An 18,433-nucleotide genomic window follows, 5' to 3' on the forward strand; every position below is an offset into this window, starting at 1 on the left:
GAAAACTCGTCTGGGCGACAGCAGCACCCTCTGCGCCTAACCTAGTGAGCTTTCTCGGCTGGCATTTTGTCTCCCATAGCGAAAACTGCAGGAGAGCGGAGTGGAGTTTCCGGAGAGAAAGGCTCAGGCTGGCGTCCTGGGCGGGCCAGTCTCCTTGGCGAGCCTCTGGGTCTTCCTACCCTCCTTCGCCACCCGTCCTCCTCCCTTTTGCAGGGGGCGGGCGGGAGGCAGCCGAGGCAGGATGTGCGTGCGCACGCGCTCACGCAAATACGGCTGAGGAGTTCTGTTCCTCGGGCATTTTCCGAGGAAGTCTGGAGCAATTAGGCTCAGTCCGGGGAGAGCCAGCGAGAGAGCGGGCGGCGCAGCCGGCGCGTCTCGGCTGCCTCGCAGGGAAGGAGGGGGCGGCCGGCCGCCCGGCGGCGACCCCGGGCCCCGGCCGCCACCATGGGCTTCGAGCTGGACCGCTTCGACGGCGACGTGGACCCGGACCTGAAGTGCGCGCTGTGCCACAAGGTCCTGGAGGACCCGCTGACCACGCCGTGCGGCCACGTCTTTTGCGCCGGCTGCGTGCTGCCCTGGGTGGTGCAGGAGGGCAGCTGCCCGGCGCGCTGCCGCGGTCGCCTCTCGGCCAAGGAGCTCAACCACGTCCTGCCGCTCAAGCGCCTCATCCTCAAGCTCGACATCAAGTGCGCGCATGCGGCGCGCGGCTGCGGCCGGGTGGTCAAGCTGCAACAGCTGCCCGAGCACCTCGAGCGCTGCGACTTCGCGCCCGCTCGCTGCCGCCACGCGGGCTGCGGCCAGGTGCTGCTGCGGCGCGACGTGGAGGCGCACATGCGCGACGCGTGCGACGCGCGGCCGGTGGGCCGCTGCCAGGAGGGCTGCGGGCTGCCCCTGACGCACGGCGAGCAGCGCGCCGGCGGCCACTGCTGCGCGCGGGCCCTGCGGGCGCACAACGGCGCACTGCAGGCCCGCCTGGGCGCGCTGCACAAGGCGCTCAAGAAGGAGGCGCTGCGCGCGGGCAAGCGGGAGAAGTCGCTGGTGGCACAGCTGGCCGCCGCCCAGCTGGAGCTGCAGATGACCGCTCTGCGCTACCAGAAGAAGTTCACCGAGTACAGCGCACGCCTCGACTCGCTCAGCCGCTGCGTGGCCACGCCGCCCGGCGGCAAGGTAGGCACCCGCCGCCCGCCCCGACCCCCTGCCGAGCTCCTGGGTCCCCGGGGCGCCTCCCAGCCCCTTTGGGCACTGGGGTCCCGGGAGCTGCCCGGGAGCATCTCTGCCTCCCTCTTCTGACACTGCTTGCCAGATAGATCACCGTGAGCAAGGTCGGGGAATCGGCCTAAACTTGGGAACTGTGGTCCTTTGACAGATTAGACTCAGGGTGAAGTATAGCTCCAGCAGCTTCAGGGGTTCTGGAAAGACTCAAAGGAATCCGCGACCAGCGCAGAGTAAGAATCAGTGTGGCTCCAGAGTCAGAAGTGTGCAAAGGCTGTGCTGCAGACCAGCTGGGTGATCCTGGGGAAGTCGCTTAGCCTCTTTGGAGGTTGGGAAACATGGCTCCTGTACACGTGACCCACAGGCTAAGATACTGACACACGGCGTGAGCTATACCCATGCACCCTCAGAAGCTCCAGAAAGAATAAAGGGAGCCCACAGCCCGTGTAGATTAAGTTAAGGAGGCTGCCAGAGGAGAGGCCTCTGGAGTAAAAGCTGGATTCCAACCTGGGCTTTGCTGCCAACTAGCCGGCTGACCTTGAGCTAGCAGCTCACGCTCCCTCAAGTTGGAAATTGTGGCCCTAGAGATGTGACACGGGGGGTGAAACACAGGCCCCTTCTGTAGTATTCCTCCAGGGATTGAAAGAATTCCAGAAAGCAGTAAAGGAACCGCCACCAAATACAAAGTAATAATTGACAGTGAGGCCTCTGGAATTAGAACTGTTCTCGAATCTGGCCTCTTGGCTAAACAGCTGAGTCATGTTATGGCTTAACCTCCAGGTGCCTCCGTTTCCCTAAATGTAAAATAGCTTGTTTACCCCCTTCAGGGAGAGAACATGTGAAAAGGATCTAGCACGGTGCCTGGTGGAAAGTCAACGCTCAGCATGTATCCCCTGCACTTATCTTTAACCTCCTCCCCTTGTAAGGCATCCCCTTGTGCTGGGAGTTGGTGAAATTATAACAGCCACCACTACTGGAGGCTTGCTTTGCTCCAGGCCCCGTTCTAAGCACTTCTGCTTCTCAGCTGTTTCCTTTGTAATCAAGTAAGGGAGGCACATTGCTTCTCGTTCTGTAGGTGAGGAAAACTCAAGACCAGTGAGACGCGGTCAGATGCCTGAGTCACAGCTTCTAGGTGCCAGAATTGGTTTCTGAACCCACAGGTGACCAAGCTCGCGAGCACTATCGTGTTGCCTCCCAATGTAACCACAGGTGCCATTTACTGAGGGTTTATTATGTACCAGAGACTGTGGCGAAGCACTTTGGAGGCATTCCGTATTTAATCCTCTGAGATGAGAAAGCAGGCTCAGGTCATAGAACTCGTTCAGAGCTGGCATTCAGGTTCTACCTCAGTTGTCCACCTTGGGGTGTTTTGACATTTTGGGCCCCAAAATTCTTTGTTATGGGAGGCAGTCCCGTGCATTGTCAAAAAAAAATATGTATATATTTTGACGTTGGGGGTAGGAGTTTTTATTAATTAATTAATTTTTGCTGTGTTGCATCTTCGTTTCTGTGTGAGGGCTTTCTCTAGTTGTGGCAGGCAGGGGCCACTGTTCATCGCGGTGCCCGGGCCTCTCACTATCGCGGCCTCTCTTGTTGCGGAGCGCAGGCTCCAGACACGCAGGCTCAGTAGTTGTGGGTCACGGGCCTAGTTGCTCCGCGGCATGTGGGATCCTCCCAGGCCAGGGCTCGAACCCGTGTCCCCTGCATTAGCAGGCAGATTCTCAGCCACTGCGCCGCCAGAGAAGCCCGCATTGTTAAATGTTGAGCGGCATCCCTAGCCTCTACCCACTGGATACCAGTAGCACCGCCCCCTGCCCAGTGGTGACAACCAGAAATGTCTCCATGTGTTGTCACCTGTACTCTGAGTGGGGCACAGTCACAAGATGAGAACCAAGATTTCCCTGATTGCAAAGGCCACATTTTCACCAGCTGGGGAGGGACATGGGCCATTGCTGCTGCCATTCTGGGGAATGTATTTGCCTGAGGGGCCCCCAGGGGCCTTTCTTCTGCTTGTGTGCTTTGCCTCTCCCTGCCCTCTCCCAGCCCCCTCTTCCACAGCGCACACCCGGTCTGCCAGTTTTCCGACTCCCCCCTCCCCACCTCCACCCCATCCTGGCCCCTGGCCTGTCTGTCAGCAGCTGGCCGGCTCTGGGCGAAGGGCAAATATTTACAGCTCTGAGGCTCACCCAGGACCGCACAGGCGTACAAAAGACTGGCGTGAGCTTGCGAGTCACCAAAGGAAGGGGCAAAGCTGGGTCTTCAAGCAGGCGCCGGGGTTTGGGGTGAAGGAGTTTCCGGAGTTTCTCCTGTTTATGCTGTCATCTGGACTTCCTGCATAGTTTTAAGTGATGCTTATTTATAAATAAGCCATTCACTCCCCCAGAGTTTATACATCATTCATTGTGAAGCTAGTTTATTATTTCTTCTTGCCTTTCTGTTTTCTTTCTGGAGTGTTTGGGTAAACTCCGTCTCGGAATCAAAAATATGATACTTGAATCAAAACTGTGCAAGTTTTTGAAGCTCTGTTGGGTGAGTCAGTTGGCTCATCAGGGGCATTGAGCTTAGGGACAAGATGTTGTTGCTTTTTGAGCTTACAGAGAGAGTTTCCTTCTGGAGTTGGAGCGCTGCTTGGGACTTTTATGGACTTCATTGCTGGGCCTGAGGACAGCCAAGAATGGCCTGGCCTGAAAGCTGCACTAGTTCATTTTTCTGCCCTCAGACCCTGGCTGGTCCCAGCCCAGGCCTTAGGGGGAAGCTCCCTCCTTTTGCCTTTTGGTTAACCCTCAGTGGCCCTTGTGGAAAGCTTCTGCTGTTCCAGCGCCTGCCAGACGGACCCCTCCCACTGCAAGCTGTTTAAGAACTTGTTTATTTCATTGGCCAGACTCTCTGCTCCTGCTGGGTACTGTTTATTCTCTTCTAAAAAGCAGAAGGATTTATATTGCTTGGAAACTCGCATGCACAACACTTTTATTATATTTTTAAAAAGTCCTATCATTTACCTCTCTGTTACAAGCTGAAGTAGATAAGAAAGACTCAGAAGATTTTTCCATACCCTTTCTTCAAGAGCTAGAACTTGTTCCATAAAATAATCTGGCATTATTTAAATAATGTAAGGTTTCGGACTTTTGATACCAGCTGAGCATTTAGCGTTTGGACCTACTTAGGCATTGTTTCTCCTGCCCTACAAGGTGAGCTGGAACAGGTCTTCGCAAACCTTCACATGATTGGGATCACCTGGAAAGCTTGTTAAATCGCATATTCTTACCCTTAGAGATTCTGATCCATCAGGGCTGGTATGGGGCGTGAGGTTCTGCGTTTCTAACAAGCTACCAGTTCATGCTGGGCCACCTATCACATTTTAGGTAGCTACTCAGCTAGACAAAGAGTGTGGGCTCAAGTACAGATATAGATCATGTTGGTCTTCACACAGATCATCGTCTGAACATCCCTTGTGAACATTTTGGGGTTCTTTTTTTTTTTGTTTTTTGTTTTTTGCGGTACGCGGGCCTCTCACTGCTGTGGCCTCTCCCGTTGCGGAGCGCAGGCTCAGCGGCCATGGCTCACGGGCCCAGCCGCTCCGTGGCACGTGGGATCCTCCCGGACCAGGGCTCGAACCCACGTCCCCTGGCATCGGCAGGCAGTCTCTCAAGCACTGCGCCACCAGGGAAGCCCCCTGAACGTTTTTTGAAAGACCAGGGTGAAGTTCTAAAACCCAGACTGCCTAGCAGTTACATGACAGGTAACATGGTCCAGAAAGCCTTCTTGAACCAGTCTGAAGCCTCATCCGGGCTACAGCAGACTTGGTGATGCTGTGCTGGAGGATGTTAAAGAGTTGGGCTCCCAGCCTCAGTTTCCTACCCTGACTTGTCCACCTGATTCTAAGAACAAAGGCATTCCACAGCAAAAAAACTTGTTTGGCTTTCTGGGAAAGAGAAAGTTATGGGTGTAACTTTCCTTGGAATTGTTGAGAAACTTGAGACCCAGCCTTGATAGCTTCTGCTCTTTTAGCCCTACTTCCAGTCTGTCATTAAATCAGGTGGATTATACCTCTTAAACACTTCTTGAATCTGTTCATTGCTCTCCAGTCCCATCAGATGATGACCTTGGTCCAAAGATGATGATGACCTGGGTCAGCGTTTCCTGACCTCAGCACTATTGAGTCTTGGGGTGAATAATTCTTGGTTGTGGGGAAGGTATTGTGTGCATTATGGGATGTGTAGCGGCATCCCTGGCCTCTGCCTACTAGATGTCAGAAGCGTGCCTCACGTCGTGACAGTCACAGATAGCTCCAGACACTGCCCTTGTTCCCTGTGGGACAAAAATCAGCCTTGGTCTCAACCCCCATAATCTCTTGCCTAGATCACAGCTGCTCCCTCTATGTATTTTCCCGCTCCCCTCCAGTTACCTGGAGCTGGGAATCATTTCTTAGAAACGTAAATCTGATGTCACTCTTCTTTCAACCTTGCTCTGCCTTGAGTTCCTCTTGGGTGGATATAAGGCCAAGCACACTCCGGGTCCTGCTGGCCTCCACCTGCCTGTACTCTTCTCCCCTTTAGTCTCTCTTCCCAGGTTCACTGGCTTCTGGCAGGTCCGTGAATATGTCCCTGAGCTCCTTCTTGCCCCTGGGCCTTTGCACTTGCTCTTTTTTTCTCCTTGGAATAGTCTTTCCAGTTGCTCATTGTTAGGTAACTGGCAAGTTTTCCAACTCTCCCCTTCTAGCCCCTGCCTTTCTGTCAGCACTTAGGGTTTGCTCCTGACTAGATAACCTTTCTATCCTTCCCGTCCCAGCTCAAGCATCACTGCCTGTGGGAAGCCCTCTCTGACCTCACAGACTAGGTCTGGTGCCCTGAGACTCTCACCTTGGTGCTCCGCCTGCATGGCCTTCATCACAGCTGTAACTGAAAAATGGGAAGAGCTGTTCATTGTCTGTGAAGGACAATAAAGGAAGGACCGTGTGTGTGTTCTTCAGGGCTGCGTATCCCGCCACCAGTTCGATTACCATGTACCCTGTGAACTCTCGATATGTCTTTGTTCAGTGAATACATTCAAGATTGAAGGGGCTGTCTTGTCAGCCATCGAAACTTTTCAGATTGCTAACCAAGAGTGAGCTTGTTAGCGCACTCTTAAAAAAGAACGAGTTTTTCCGTGACCTGCAAGTTAACAAAATTGTTTCCAGGTTTGTGGGAGGCATGCTTTTGTTTCCCCAGATCCATTTGTGTAAACTCCCAAATCCCAGAAACGATTTTGTCCATTTCAGAACTCCTGGAGATAAGTGAATCTAATAGACAATTGTATGAAAAGGTGTTCCAGATGTCCACACAGTTTGAAATGTATCTATTAGAATGTTCACAGTTCAGTGTCTTTTCTGTTTCTGAAAAGTGTCAGCAAGTGGCCATTCCATGGTGTATCTTACAGAACAGCCCAGTTCAGCTAAAGGAATTGTGGGCTGCTGTGTCCATTTCATTTCAGTGATTTATAAAGAAAATTAGGATTTGGCTTACAAATATGTTACCCAGCTACACTGGCTTGAATGCTCATAACCGAGTAATTTGAATTGGGAACTCTGTTGCCGTTTATCTGTAAGTGATTCTTTCTGAGTTCACAGATGATGTTTGCTCCTCTGTAAAAATACTTGATGTGAGAGAATCTATTTATAAGGTGGTTTTGTGTTGGCTGTAGACTAAGGAGCTTAAAAGGAAAGGAAGTAACATTCATTGAGTTTAACTGGGTGCCATACACTTAGGGTGCCTTGTGTATGTACACACATTAGCTTCCCCGCCTTATTCATTTGGTAGACCCCTTTCTTTTTTGGTAAGAGAGGAGGATTGTAAAACATTATCAGACAGCTAGGTTAAGGCCAGAAGTTACACAGATTCTAAGTGTAGAGCTGAGATTTGAACTCAGCACCCGACTCCAGGCTGTTACCAAAATAAGAACAGTATTTTCTCCTGAGGCAGAGTCCCCTCCAAAGTCTCATACAGGGTTTCCAAAGGACTCTTACTATACGTGCAAGCACTGCAGGTTAGAGATGTGGGTGCATCTTCAGGAAGACCCTGTGAGGTTAGTACCCACAGCCCATTACCCTTCGTATTACAGATGGAAAAAGAGAGCCTCCAAAGATTAAACAGCTTTCCCGGCATCATTTTCTGGCTCCGTTTAGTTGGTCTGATGGCTTCGGGTCCATGGTGATGAGGTGTGTTCACCCCACGCTGTAATTCTTGTTTTCAGAGGTCTGAAAGTATACATGCAGTATAAAACAAAACAGGTTCTGCCTGTAAAAGAGAGTTAGAGGAAGAAAGAGAGGAAGGAAGGAAGGAAGGAAAGGAAAGAAGGAAGGGAGGGAAAGGGAAAGGGAAGAAAAAGAAGAGAAAAGAGGTGGTGTCCTGGATGGAATCACACCTCGTCTCCTTAATTTCGAACCTGGTAAGTTAAAGAGTGGTTGATGGTAGGAAGTAAATGAAATGCTTCCGAATGTGTTCTTTCAGTCCAGCTCCTCACATGCTTACACACTGCGTTTCAGGCGCTGCGATAGGCACCGCTGGGTGCAAAGGGGAACTTGAGCGGCTTTCACCCCTGGATCAGTCAGACACCCACTTGTGCCTTTGAAAACAACACGTCTTGCTGTTCTTTGCTCAGCGAAGCTTTTAGCCGCGGGTCACCTCTGTCCCCCCCAGACTAATGGTGTTCTAATAAGCCTGTTCCAATAAGAAAGGGAAGTGGTGTAACACAATGATTACCCTTGTAAAGAAAATAACTAACAGATGGACCCGAGCGTCCATCTTTCTCCCCTATCCTGTATGTCTGTTTACAGGGAGCCTAAGGGGTGGAGCTGCACGTGGACCCTGCAGCAGCCCCTTCTCCAGGAGGGGTGGTTGGATGAGCTTTTACCCTGGCAGAGGGGGACGGCTGTGCAGAAATGATTCCTGGGCAGAGGGGTCAGCCCTAGAATTTTGCTGGAAGCTGTTTTCAGGTGCCCTCTGTATTTACTGCACGTGGATCAGGAAGGGGGCGAAGCCGCTTTAAGGTTGTGGGTCAGGGTTGGATGTGTCACCAGCAGCTCCAGGGTGCCCTGAACTGAGCTGTCGTGTGATGAGTATCAGACCCTGGAGTTGGTGACAGCCGGGCTCCTTTGCTCCTTCTGCCTTGTTGTTGAGCATCTCTGGGAGGATCTTCTAACCTCCTCTAAGCCTTAATTGCCTCATCTCCAAAATGGGGTAATGCTAATAGGACTGGCATTAGGGTTAGCTGATGAACGCAATGTGTACAGTAAGGCTTACCAAGCATTTGTTGAACATTTATTAAGTGAATGTTTATTCAGTACCTATAGGTTTAGGGATGTTCTTCAAGTAAATCACTGAGGAAACATTAGAAATTGGAGATGGTTTAATAGAGAAGAAGGAAAGGGATTTTTACTCGAAGGATTACAGGCTCGTTGCAAGCCGTGGAATGCCCTTGGGTGACCAGAATCTCTGTCTTTCTCTTCTCTGACTGCTTGTCAGTGCTGGAAACTTTGTGAGAGAGGGATATTCAAGTCAAGTTCACTGCATCTGGGTAGCAACTCTGAACTAAGGTGTAAAGGAGGAGGCTAAAGGCGCGAATAAGATGAGGTTACTGTGTGTTTACTTGAATTTATAGTCGTCCAACTGCAGTTAACAAAGGTAAAGAGGGATGGGCCAGGCCAAGCTCCCACCTTCCTGTAAGTGACAATGTAGGACTTCGCAGCTGGGTGGCCTTTGCTTTGTTGCCGATTTGGACAAGAAAATGCTCCAGGGTAATTGGATGATCCCATTTCAAAAACCGACATCACCTTGTAGTCTGTCAAGTGGAAACGTGAAAATGCTGCAGCGCCTTGATTCGGTTTGTTGTCGTCCGTGTGTTGGTGAAAGCGTCGCTTGTGGGCGTTCACCAGAAAAACAGCTGAGCGGATGATAAAAATGAGAGATACAGACTTGAAGTCAAACTCATGGAAATAGAGAAGGAGACTGAGGGATTTCTTAGGTTATCTAAATATAGCAGCAGATTTAAAATATGTGTATATTTTTGGCCTCGGGCAGCACTGACAATCTTAATGTCTTAGGTAATTTTTCAGAAACATCTTCTTTGGCTGTGGATGAATATATCCCGTTCTGTAGATATTATGGCTCCATAAAAGCTATACCTTTGCTCCTTTCTGCCAGTTTCCCTTGCCCTTTGTCTCTTTTCATCCTCTCTGCACCTATTCTGGTGACAGATAAACGCTGCTAATACTTCAGTTGACTGTCTCATCCGTTTCCAATTCATTTTCAAGCATCATTCCCACGACTGCCTTCAGTCTTAGACTTGAACAGTTTTCCCCTTCTGTTCTTCCTCCAAGAATCCCTTCTTTTAGAACTGAAGTTGGAATTACAGGGAGGGCTTGGTCCAAGCTGCTTCCCCATTAAAAACATAGTTTGACCAACGAAGAGGACAGAAACATCTTGGTGCAGGGAGAGAAGGCATCCCCATTCTCTTTAGGACAGAATTTCTGGCAGCCATCTCTGCCTCCTGGTCCCCCCAGCCCCGCCCCTCCACATTTTTGCGCTCTCTTGTCACTAGTCAACAGACAGAGCTGTTTCCCAGCTGTGCGAGTCTCTGGGAGCTTTGCATAATCTGAGGCTGAGAGGTGTTGTCACCCCAGATACACAGACTAGTGGTCAGTCAATTACAGTTCTCACAACCCGCCTGGCAGCTTTCCAGTCTAGCCCGTTCTCGGCTACAAGTCCCACAACAGCAATAATCAAGGAACACCCGTCCCTGGGCGGAAAGGAGTTTTTAGAAAGAATCCACATTGACAGCGGCCTGATGGACTTTGGGGGCTGCCACACCGCTTAGGAGATGGCTGGCGTCCAAGCTTCTGAGGCTGGATTGTTCGGAGGAGAACAGTGACAGAGTGATGCTGAAAGGAAGAGGGACTCTACTATAGAAGACAGTTTGCATTCTTGGACTTAAAAACAGCCACCATAAGGTGTCTTTTTGACAAAATACATTTGAGTTCTGCTTTTTCGCTGTGGCTTTTATCCGCCACCCCCGCCCCCAAAATTCTTGTCCAGTTAGACCTTGAATGGAGCAGATTACAAGTTGGGTGATTTTAACACTGATGGGTAGTTACATGTTTGAATATGATAGCCAAGCTTATTTTAAGCAGAATCTAGTGTATGTTCCTGAACTTGGAGCTTCTATTTCTGCTTGTAACTTACTGGCTGTGGATGGCTCATGCCACACCCACTTCTCCAGGGTTACTCTCTCTCTGCCCTTTCTCAATCCTAAAGACCTAAGCATCTCCCAAGGAGACCCTACACTTCACTAGGGGCCTGACTGTCCGCTAGATTTGGATTCTGGGGTAGAGACAGGGTGCTGAGCATCTGTTAGAGCTTCGTGCCCCTTCTCCCAAGAAGGCAGTGCTGGCACTGGACTCCAGAATATGAAGGCATCTTCCTTCTCCATCCCCCACCCCGGGCTCTTGGTGAGAGCGCCTCTCCCTCCTGAGTCCTGGCTCCGGAAGGGAAGAGACCCTGCCATTCAGGAAGAGGGTGGCTCTAGGAAAAGCTGCCAAGGAGGTGCTATCTCATTTCCATTTTTGTTGTTTCTTTTGTTTTCTTTTTGTTTTCTTCCCAGCCCATCAAGACTCACTCATCCGATAGAACTGGGAGGTGTCCAAGTGTCTCAGCAAATACCTGGGTATCCTGTGCCCCACACTCCTCCCTCCACTGTCCATATCCAAGCCCACACTTCCTTGGACTTGATGTTTCTCCTGTCCTGTTGCGAGCCACCATCTGTTCCCCCACCCGCTTTGCTCCCAGGGCCATCTCCCTCCAGGCCTGGGGTGTCCTGTGTCCGATTTCCCCTCCTCGTGCCTCACAGCCGTCTGATCAGCACCCTTTGCCCGTGCCATCTCCGTGCCCCCGAAGGTCCACGCCGAGCTGCTCCCCCCGTGTTCTTTATCATGTCTCTCTCCCACTACCTCCAGGATAAACTCTGTCTCCTGGCACTTGTGCAGTCCTCCAAGAATGTGCTGCTCTTTTTCCGGACTTGGGGAAAGGAGGAACGTGCACGTGGATGTAATAGCTCCCATCAGATGGCCAGATGTTGGGATGAATGTACAACTGTCTTTATTTCCTTAACTTCAGGCCTCAGCTCTCCCAAACTTGCTGTAGACTAAGTTAACTTAGGATTAGACATTCTTCATTTCCAGATTTTTGTAGCAGAGTCATTTATGTGGTTAAACAGCACCATGGCCTCATTGCTGAGATGTGCTAGCGTCCGGCCCACCCTGTGCTCTGCTTGTGTTTGGAACCCTTGCTATTGGCCAGGCCTTGTACGGGGGCACTAGGCAGTGATAGTCTATCTCATTCATGTTTCGAGAAGAAACCATTATTATCCTCATTCTAAGAATGAGGAAACTCAACTCAGGTTCTGACTGTGAAGTCCAAGATCTTAACCATCACCCTGTTCCTGTCAAAGGTATAGTATTCTTATGACACCCTTCAGGGTATAATAGATACTCTGATCTTTGCCACCGTTATTGCATAGTCCAAAGAAGCCTTGCTTAAAACTCTGATTACAAAGCTAATTAGATGTCTAATCCTTCATGACATTTTAATGTGAAAGCCGTGTCTTTTTAGGCAAAGGAATTTGGGGTAGGGTGCACACGTTTACCAGCCCAGGAGGGACAGCATGGGTGTTGGAGTCCTGTGGACCTGGGTTCCAACCCTGCCCCTCCCTCTTGGACCCACGTGATCTTCAGCAAGTGTATGCATTTCTGGAGCCTCAGTTTCTCAGGTGTAGAGCATTGATATAATACGTGCCTCCCAAGGCCGATGCTACGGTTATTCAGTTGTTTTTGTGAAACAGAGCTCTTTCTTTTTTTTTAAATTGGTATATATATATTTAAAAATTTTATTTATTTATTTATTTATTGGTCGTGTTGGGTCTTCGTTGCTGCACGTGGGCTTTCTCTAGTTGCGGCGTGCAGGAGCTACTCTTCCTTGTGGTGCGCGGGCTTCTCATTGCCGTGGCTTCTCTTGTTGTGGAGCACGGGCTCTAGGCGCGCGGGCTTCGGTAGTTGCGGCACGCAGGCTTCAGTAGTTGTGGCTCACGGGCTCTAGAGCGCAGGCTCAGTAGTTGTGGTGCATGGGCTTAGTTGCTCCATGACAGGTGGGATCTTCTTGGACCAGGGCTCAAACACACTTCCCCTGTATTATTGGCAGGCGGATTCTCAACTACTGCACCACCAGGGAAGTCCTCGTTCCCTTCTTTTACTATACCAAGCCACTGAGAAAGCTTCAAAGCATGGGTTCTGATAAACTACCAAAACACAGCAATATAGGTTAAATTTTCCTTTGGATGAACAGTGTCACTTATTAACATAATGTCTGTGAGCAGCCGGGAACACAGTATTGATGAGAGCCTTTATCCTTATTCCACTTGTTCATCTCTTCACTCAGTGCGATATAATTGAATGAGACTCATTTAAATGCTCTGGATCTGATGCATTTTGAACCCAGGAACAGGTTAAATAATTAAGCAGGAAGTAAGGTTAACCTGTTAAACGTGGTGTTGTATGAAGCCTGGTGTTTAAATTCTCTATTATTTCTTCTGAAGAATGAGAAATTCAATGAAAGTATTGATAGTTAAGGTTGCTTGTGAGAAGGGGAGTGGAAAGGAGATATCAGGATCAAGCTCGGGGTGTCGGAGAAAAGGAAATGACCTTCGATCGTTAGATGGAGAAATGAAAGGAATTTGGCTCAGACGGAGCTTTTCTCTTCTCTGTCATTGCTCCCGGTATCATGTGTTGAATCTTCCACATGATGGCTCAGTCCTGTAAATTAGTCCTAAAATAGGCAATGTCACCTAAAACCTGTGTCTCTCTGTCCTGGACAACAGACTGGGTCAAGACACTTCTAGAAAAGGAGAACCTCCTTTCTTTCTTCCCTGGGATTGATTGCATCTGGCAAGGAGGTGTAGACAGTTAACTTGATTGTTCTTTGCACATTGCTATTTGGCTGAGGAATCTCATTTCAGGCATCGTCTCGGTTGGTCTCCACTGTCCCTGGAGAGAGATCTCTGAGTTTGGGACCAGACCTAGGTGTCTTTGGGCATCTCAGGTTGGGTCTTCTGGAGATAAATAGTTCACTAAAGAGTTTGGAGTTCTGTTCTGAAACTGGTTTCCTGGGTAAGACCTCCTACGATGAGTTCCTTTGTGGAACTTTTTGGAACTCCAACAAGGGAACGATCTTAGGCGAGACCAAATATGTTGCTAGTCTACGTGGCACTCTTTTCTATGTTCCACACGAAAATGGAGTTAGTGTAGACAGTAATTAAGGTCTAGAATGGGAGATCATCGGTTTAAATCCCAGCTTAACCTCTTACTAGCTCTTTGACAAGGGACAGCTTTCTTTCTTGTTCTCGGTCAGTCTTCCCACCTGTATCACGAGGGTGGTAATAGTGCCAGTTGATAACATTGGTTGTATTATTAAATAAAATAAAGCACTTAAGTGCTCAATATAATTTCCGGCACATGAAGAGCCAATAAAGGTTAGCTGTTATCATTGTTAATGCAGTGCAATGAGATTTCTTTATTTTTCTTTCATTTTTTCGAAGAATAAATAGTTGTCACAGTCGATTTAAAACTGGTCTGTTTTAATCATTTGGCTGTGCATTCTCCTTTGTGCATCATTTGAGCTTGTTCAACCAGAGACATCTGCCTTGGATTACTGTGTGACTGTACAGTGTCTATCCTTGATTAGTTATGAAAGCCAGAAATGTAAGATATGTGTGATAACTCTCTCAAATTCCCATGTATGTCTAACTTTTTCACCTCTCTAAGATAACAAAGCAAGAAATGGAGTTAGCAACATTTTCTGTTTCCAAGGCAGAGAGATATAAACTCTTTCAGTTTGCACATCATTGTATTTACATCTCAAAACTATTAGGGTGATTCTGAAGTTCTTTCCCTTAACATAACAGCAGTGAATATTGTTGCCTCTTCTCTTATTGCAGGTCAAATGAACAATAAAGATTGATAGCATTGATAGATGCTCTGGGTGGTGGTGCTGTGAATAGGACTTTTTTTTTTTTTAAGTTCATAAATAGGTTGTCATGACTGAGGCTCTGCTGTTTTTTTGTTAAAGTACAGTAGCTCGATAGAGGCTCGCTTCTTTTATATTTACCTACTGTATTTTCTGCATTGAGTAAATGGTGCTGCAGAAATGAAGATTTTGTTGTGTTCTTATAGGACACCCAGTTCTTTCATCAGAAACTGCTTTTTTCTACTAATAAATTATCATTTTTTTTTTACAGGGTTTTAGTAATTGATGCTAAAGCTTCTATGGCATTTTGGAAAATATTTTGAATTCTGCTATACATGAACTAGTCATGAGAAACAGCCGTTGTTGCTAAGAACTTTAAGCGTTTGCAGATAGTTTTACACATTTAGACCCGTTAGGTTTTTTTTAGAAACTTTAATCTTTATTTATTAATTAATTAATTAATTATTTAATGTCTTAGGTCGTGCCCTGCCCGGCATGTGGGATCTTAGTTCCCTGAACAGGGGTTGAACCTGTGCCCCCTGAATTGGGAGCATGGATTCTTGACCACTGGACCACCAGGGAAGTCCCTGAGACCCATTAGTCTTTAGTGTGTGTGTGTGGCTGTGTTACATACAGTTTTCCTTGCCAAATATGGAACAGTGTTTTACATTGACAGCTATAGCAATAAATGAAGCAGTGCTCCAGAAAAACCACTGGGCACTGCACAGTTGGCAAGAGTGGATTTCTTTGCCACCGTGGAGGTCGAATAAGATATTTGCATTCATGTCATTCACATGTTGCCATTTGTTTCCCCAGCAGAAATAGAAAGCGCAGGTTTCATCAGGAAGCAATAAATAGCAGAATAAAACCTCTTTGTGATGAGCTGTCAGTGCTGTTTTTGAGAAGCGTGAAAAACAGTACCGCATTTAAATGATACCCTGTTTAAACAGAAAACAGGAGTGAAGCAATTGTAAATTTATAGCCAGTACATGTGGAGTTTTGCATACCATTCAGGTAGTTGGAACTGTTTCAGAGGTGTATCAGCAAGTTTAATATTTATGTCTAAGCCTATTAAGTGATAGTTTGCACAGAAGGTTAAATCTATTTTTATTTATCTATCTGTTACTTGAGCGTGTTGGTTGGGGTGCCCTGGCATCTCCATCCTGTTTGACTGTTGAACGTTGCGCCTCTGAGACCTGCTGAGGCCATTTCTGCTTGGTTGATTTAAAGGGGCTCACGTGGACACCCCCCCCACCTTAAACAGAGTGTTTTCTGTTGAGCACTCTGCATCCCCTCAGGACTGGACAGTCATTACTTTGTGAAAATGCCCCCTCCCCCCTTTTCAGTAAGATTCAGGATTTTTCTTTTTCCCACCCATGTTTGCATCTGACTTTTCAAGAGCCATTTTCCCCCCAAGTCTTCCAAACACAGATGACTACTGATGGGCCGTACGTGCACACAGACGTCCGAGGGGATTGCTGTTGGAACCTTTCACGACATAACGTGAATGCTGCTGTTGACAGTGGTTGAGAAACAGACAGACAGTAGTCATCTAGACAGCCAGCTTGCGCTGGGCTGGCCATAGGAAAGATGGCGTTTGCAGACCAAGGTGTCACTGAGAGAAAATATTCATTACACGTGTCTGGACATCTCCACATGTTCTTAAGGGATCGCTCCAGGGTTAGATGGTGTCAAGAAATGTTTGTAACCTCTTCAGCACAGGACGGAGTTTCATCATGGGCCCCCAAAGTTCTCCCTGGTTAAACTTCCCTAGAGACATAGGATTTTTAACACTCAGCAGCCCATGAGTCCACTTAGGTAGAAAGAAAATTCCTCCCATTTTTTTCGCTGTTTGTAAATAAAATTTTGAACTCATTTGTTCCGTGCAGGGTGAAGAAACAAAAAGCCTGACTCTTGTCCTGCATCGGGACTCCGGCTCCCTGGGATTCAATATTATCGGTGGCCGGCCGTGTGTGGTATGTTAATTGCTGAAATGGGTTTTTCTTGTCCCTCATGCAGCTGGAAGAGGGGTCAGGGTTTGGGGGGCGAGGCGTAGGAGACCTTGGTCACTTCATTCTGCTCTTATTAGAGTTAATTGTGTATCTAACATCTTCACGCTCAGGGATTTTTATTATCTTATTTTTTTATTGAAGCATAGTTGATTTACAATGTTGTGTTAGTTTCAGCTGTACAGCGAGGTGATTCCGTTTGGGGGATTTTTATTTCATTGTGGTCTCCTAATGTAGCATTGTCCTAGTCATACAATAGCTCATCTTAGCTGTTGAGCTTTGGGGATGCGTGTCTGGTTGGGTAGCAGTTGAGCTGAGGCATGTCGCGTGAGACGTGTGCCGTTGCACGGAGTGACTTTGCTAGACTGGGGGCTCTGAGACTGGCCATGTGATCGGGGCTTCTGCTCTGTCTGCCCTTCATCAGTCAGGGGCAGTTCCCCCATTTGTGGCATAGTGCATCCCATGCTCTTTCTTCCCTCGGGAGCTGTTCACCCCATTCATCATGATCCTCTCCTCCAGCAAGGAGAGACTGAATTCAAATCTGTCAATTTAATTGCAAAGAAAATGTCTGCTAAGAGGGCTCGGGGGGGGCGGGCAGAGGATGTGTCTTTGGATCTCACCTTTCACGCTGGATTGCCCGAGTATGTGTCATCTCTTGCTCTTTTTTTGGGCTGACCCTTTCGTTGTTTGTTAGCTTTGAAGGAAAATTGTCAAGGGAAGGGAAAAGAAAATGAGATTCACTCATTCAACAAATAAGTATTGAACACAGGCTGTTTGCTAGGGGCTTGGAGATACTGGCCAGGGAGACTGGGTCCCTGTGGTCATTGAGTTTATGTCCTGGGTGATACTGGGCAGGAAACAAGGAAATACAGTAATTACAGATGGGAGAAGTACAATGAAGGGTAAAAAGTGGGAGGATGGCATGTGGTAGCTACCGAGGAGCAACGGCCATCATTGGCTAGAGTAATCAGGAAAGAGAAGAAGGGATATTAAGGCGAATCCTAAAGGATAAGAAGATGTCAGCCATCCAGCTGTGGTTAATGTTTGCCCCCTCCTTCATGAAGCTCAAGTCCAGATGGAGGAACTGATGAGTTAGGAGAGGAAGGCACTGTTCTCACTGATACAGGCTGTGCCTGGGTCCCGCTAAAGATGCCTGGGGGCAGCGCAGTTGGGGGGGCCATTAACCGTAGGGAAGGAGGCCTCCTGGGGCAGGGCCATTGGAGCTGGGTTCTGAAGGATAAGTAGGAGTTTGCTGGATCAGAGGGTCCATATATAATACGTTTAGTTGAGCAGTCTTAACTGTAAAAAAATATATATATATTGAGCATATTTAGTTAGCTACAGATTATAAATATATTGACTACTGAACCAATGTTACCTGTCTTATAAAAGTTACATGCAAAAGAGTCATTTTAAATTATGAAGTTAAAATATGAATATGATTTTTAAAATGCTTTTTTGTCATTCCAATGTGTTGCATTGCAAGTACCCATCTTTGAAGACCACTGAGCTAAAAGAAAGTGGACGGACCCAGGGAAGCCCAGACAAGGACAGGAACAGAGTTGAGGGGTGGCAGGAAGTGGTCAGAAGGAGGCTGGAGAAGCAGAGGCGGGTTATGATTAAATTCCCTTTGCTTTTAGCCAAGGCCACATTTTCTTGCAAGAAACTTCCACACCATTTATTGCAAGAAGTGACAGCTTAGCTGTAGGTGATACGTAGTCATTAAAATGATGAACTAATACATTATCTGCCTTATAAAACATACTTAAAAAAGCACACTTCTAGACAATGAGGAGAACGAAGGTGGGCAGGGGTAGGGGCCGGTCCCACTTGGCTGGGCCCCAGCACTGTGCACACACCCTTGTGTTCCTCCCATCGTCTCGAGGGGTTTCTTAAGAAACTAACATTGTGGGCTTCCCTGGTGGCGCACTGGTTAGGAATCCACCTGCCAATGCAGGGGACGTGGGTTTGAGCCCTGGTCCGGGAGGATCCCACATGCCGCGGGGCAACTAAGCCCTTGCGCCACAACTACCGAGCCTGCGCTGTAGAGCCCGTGAGCCACAGCTGTTGAGCCCGCGTGCCACAGCTACTGGAGCCCACGTGCCACAGCTACTGAAGCCCACGTGCCTAGAGCCTGTGCTCCGCAGCAAGAGAAGCCACCGCAAT

General features: G+C 48.3%; 1 protein-coding gene across 1 annotated transcript in view; it reads left to right on the top strand.

The window, feature by feature from the left end:
* The first annotated feature begins 444 nt into the window (after positions 1-444).
* The window catches only part of PDZRN3 (PDZ domain containing ring finger 3), a 247,419-nt gene continuing 229,430 nt past the window's right edge, over positions 445-18,433 (top strand). The window contains exons 1-2 of the mRNA XM_065884735.1: positions 445-1,167; positions 16,148-16,234. Coding sequence (XP_065740807.1) covers positions 445-1,167; positions 16,148-16,234 — 810 coding nt within the window. The remainder of the gene's footprint in view (positions 1,168-16,147; positions 16,235-18,433) is intronic.

The sequence above is a fragment of the Phocoena phocoena genome, chromosome 10 (assembly GCF_963924675.1).
Source record: "Phocoena phocoena chromosome 10, mPhoPho1.1, whole genome shotgun sequence".
Lineage (NCBI taxonomy): Eukaryota > Metazoa > Chordata > Mammalia > Artiodactyla > Phocoenidae > Phocoena > Phocoena phocoena.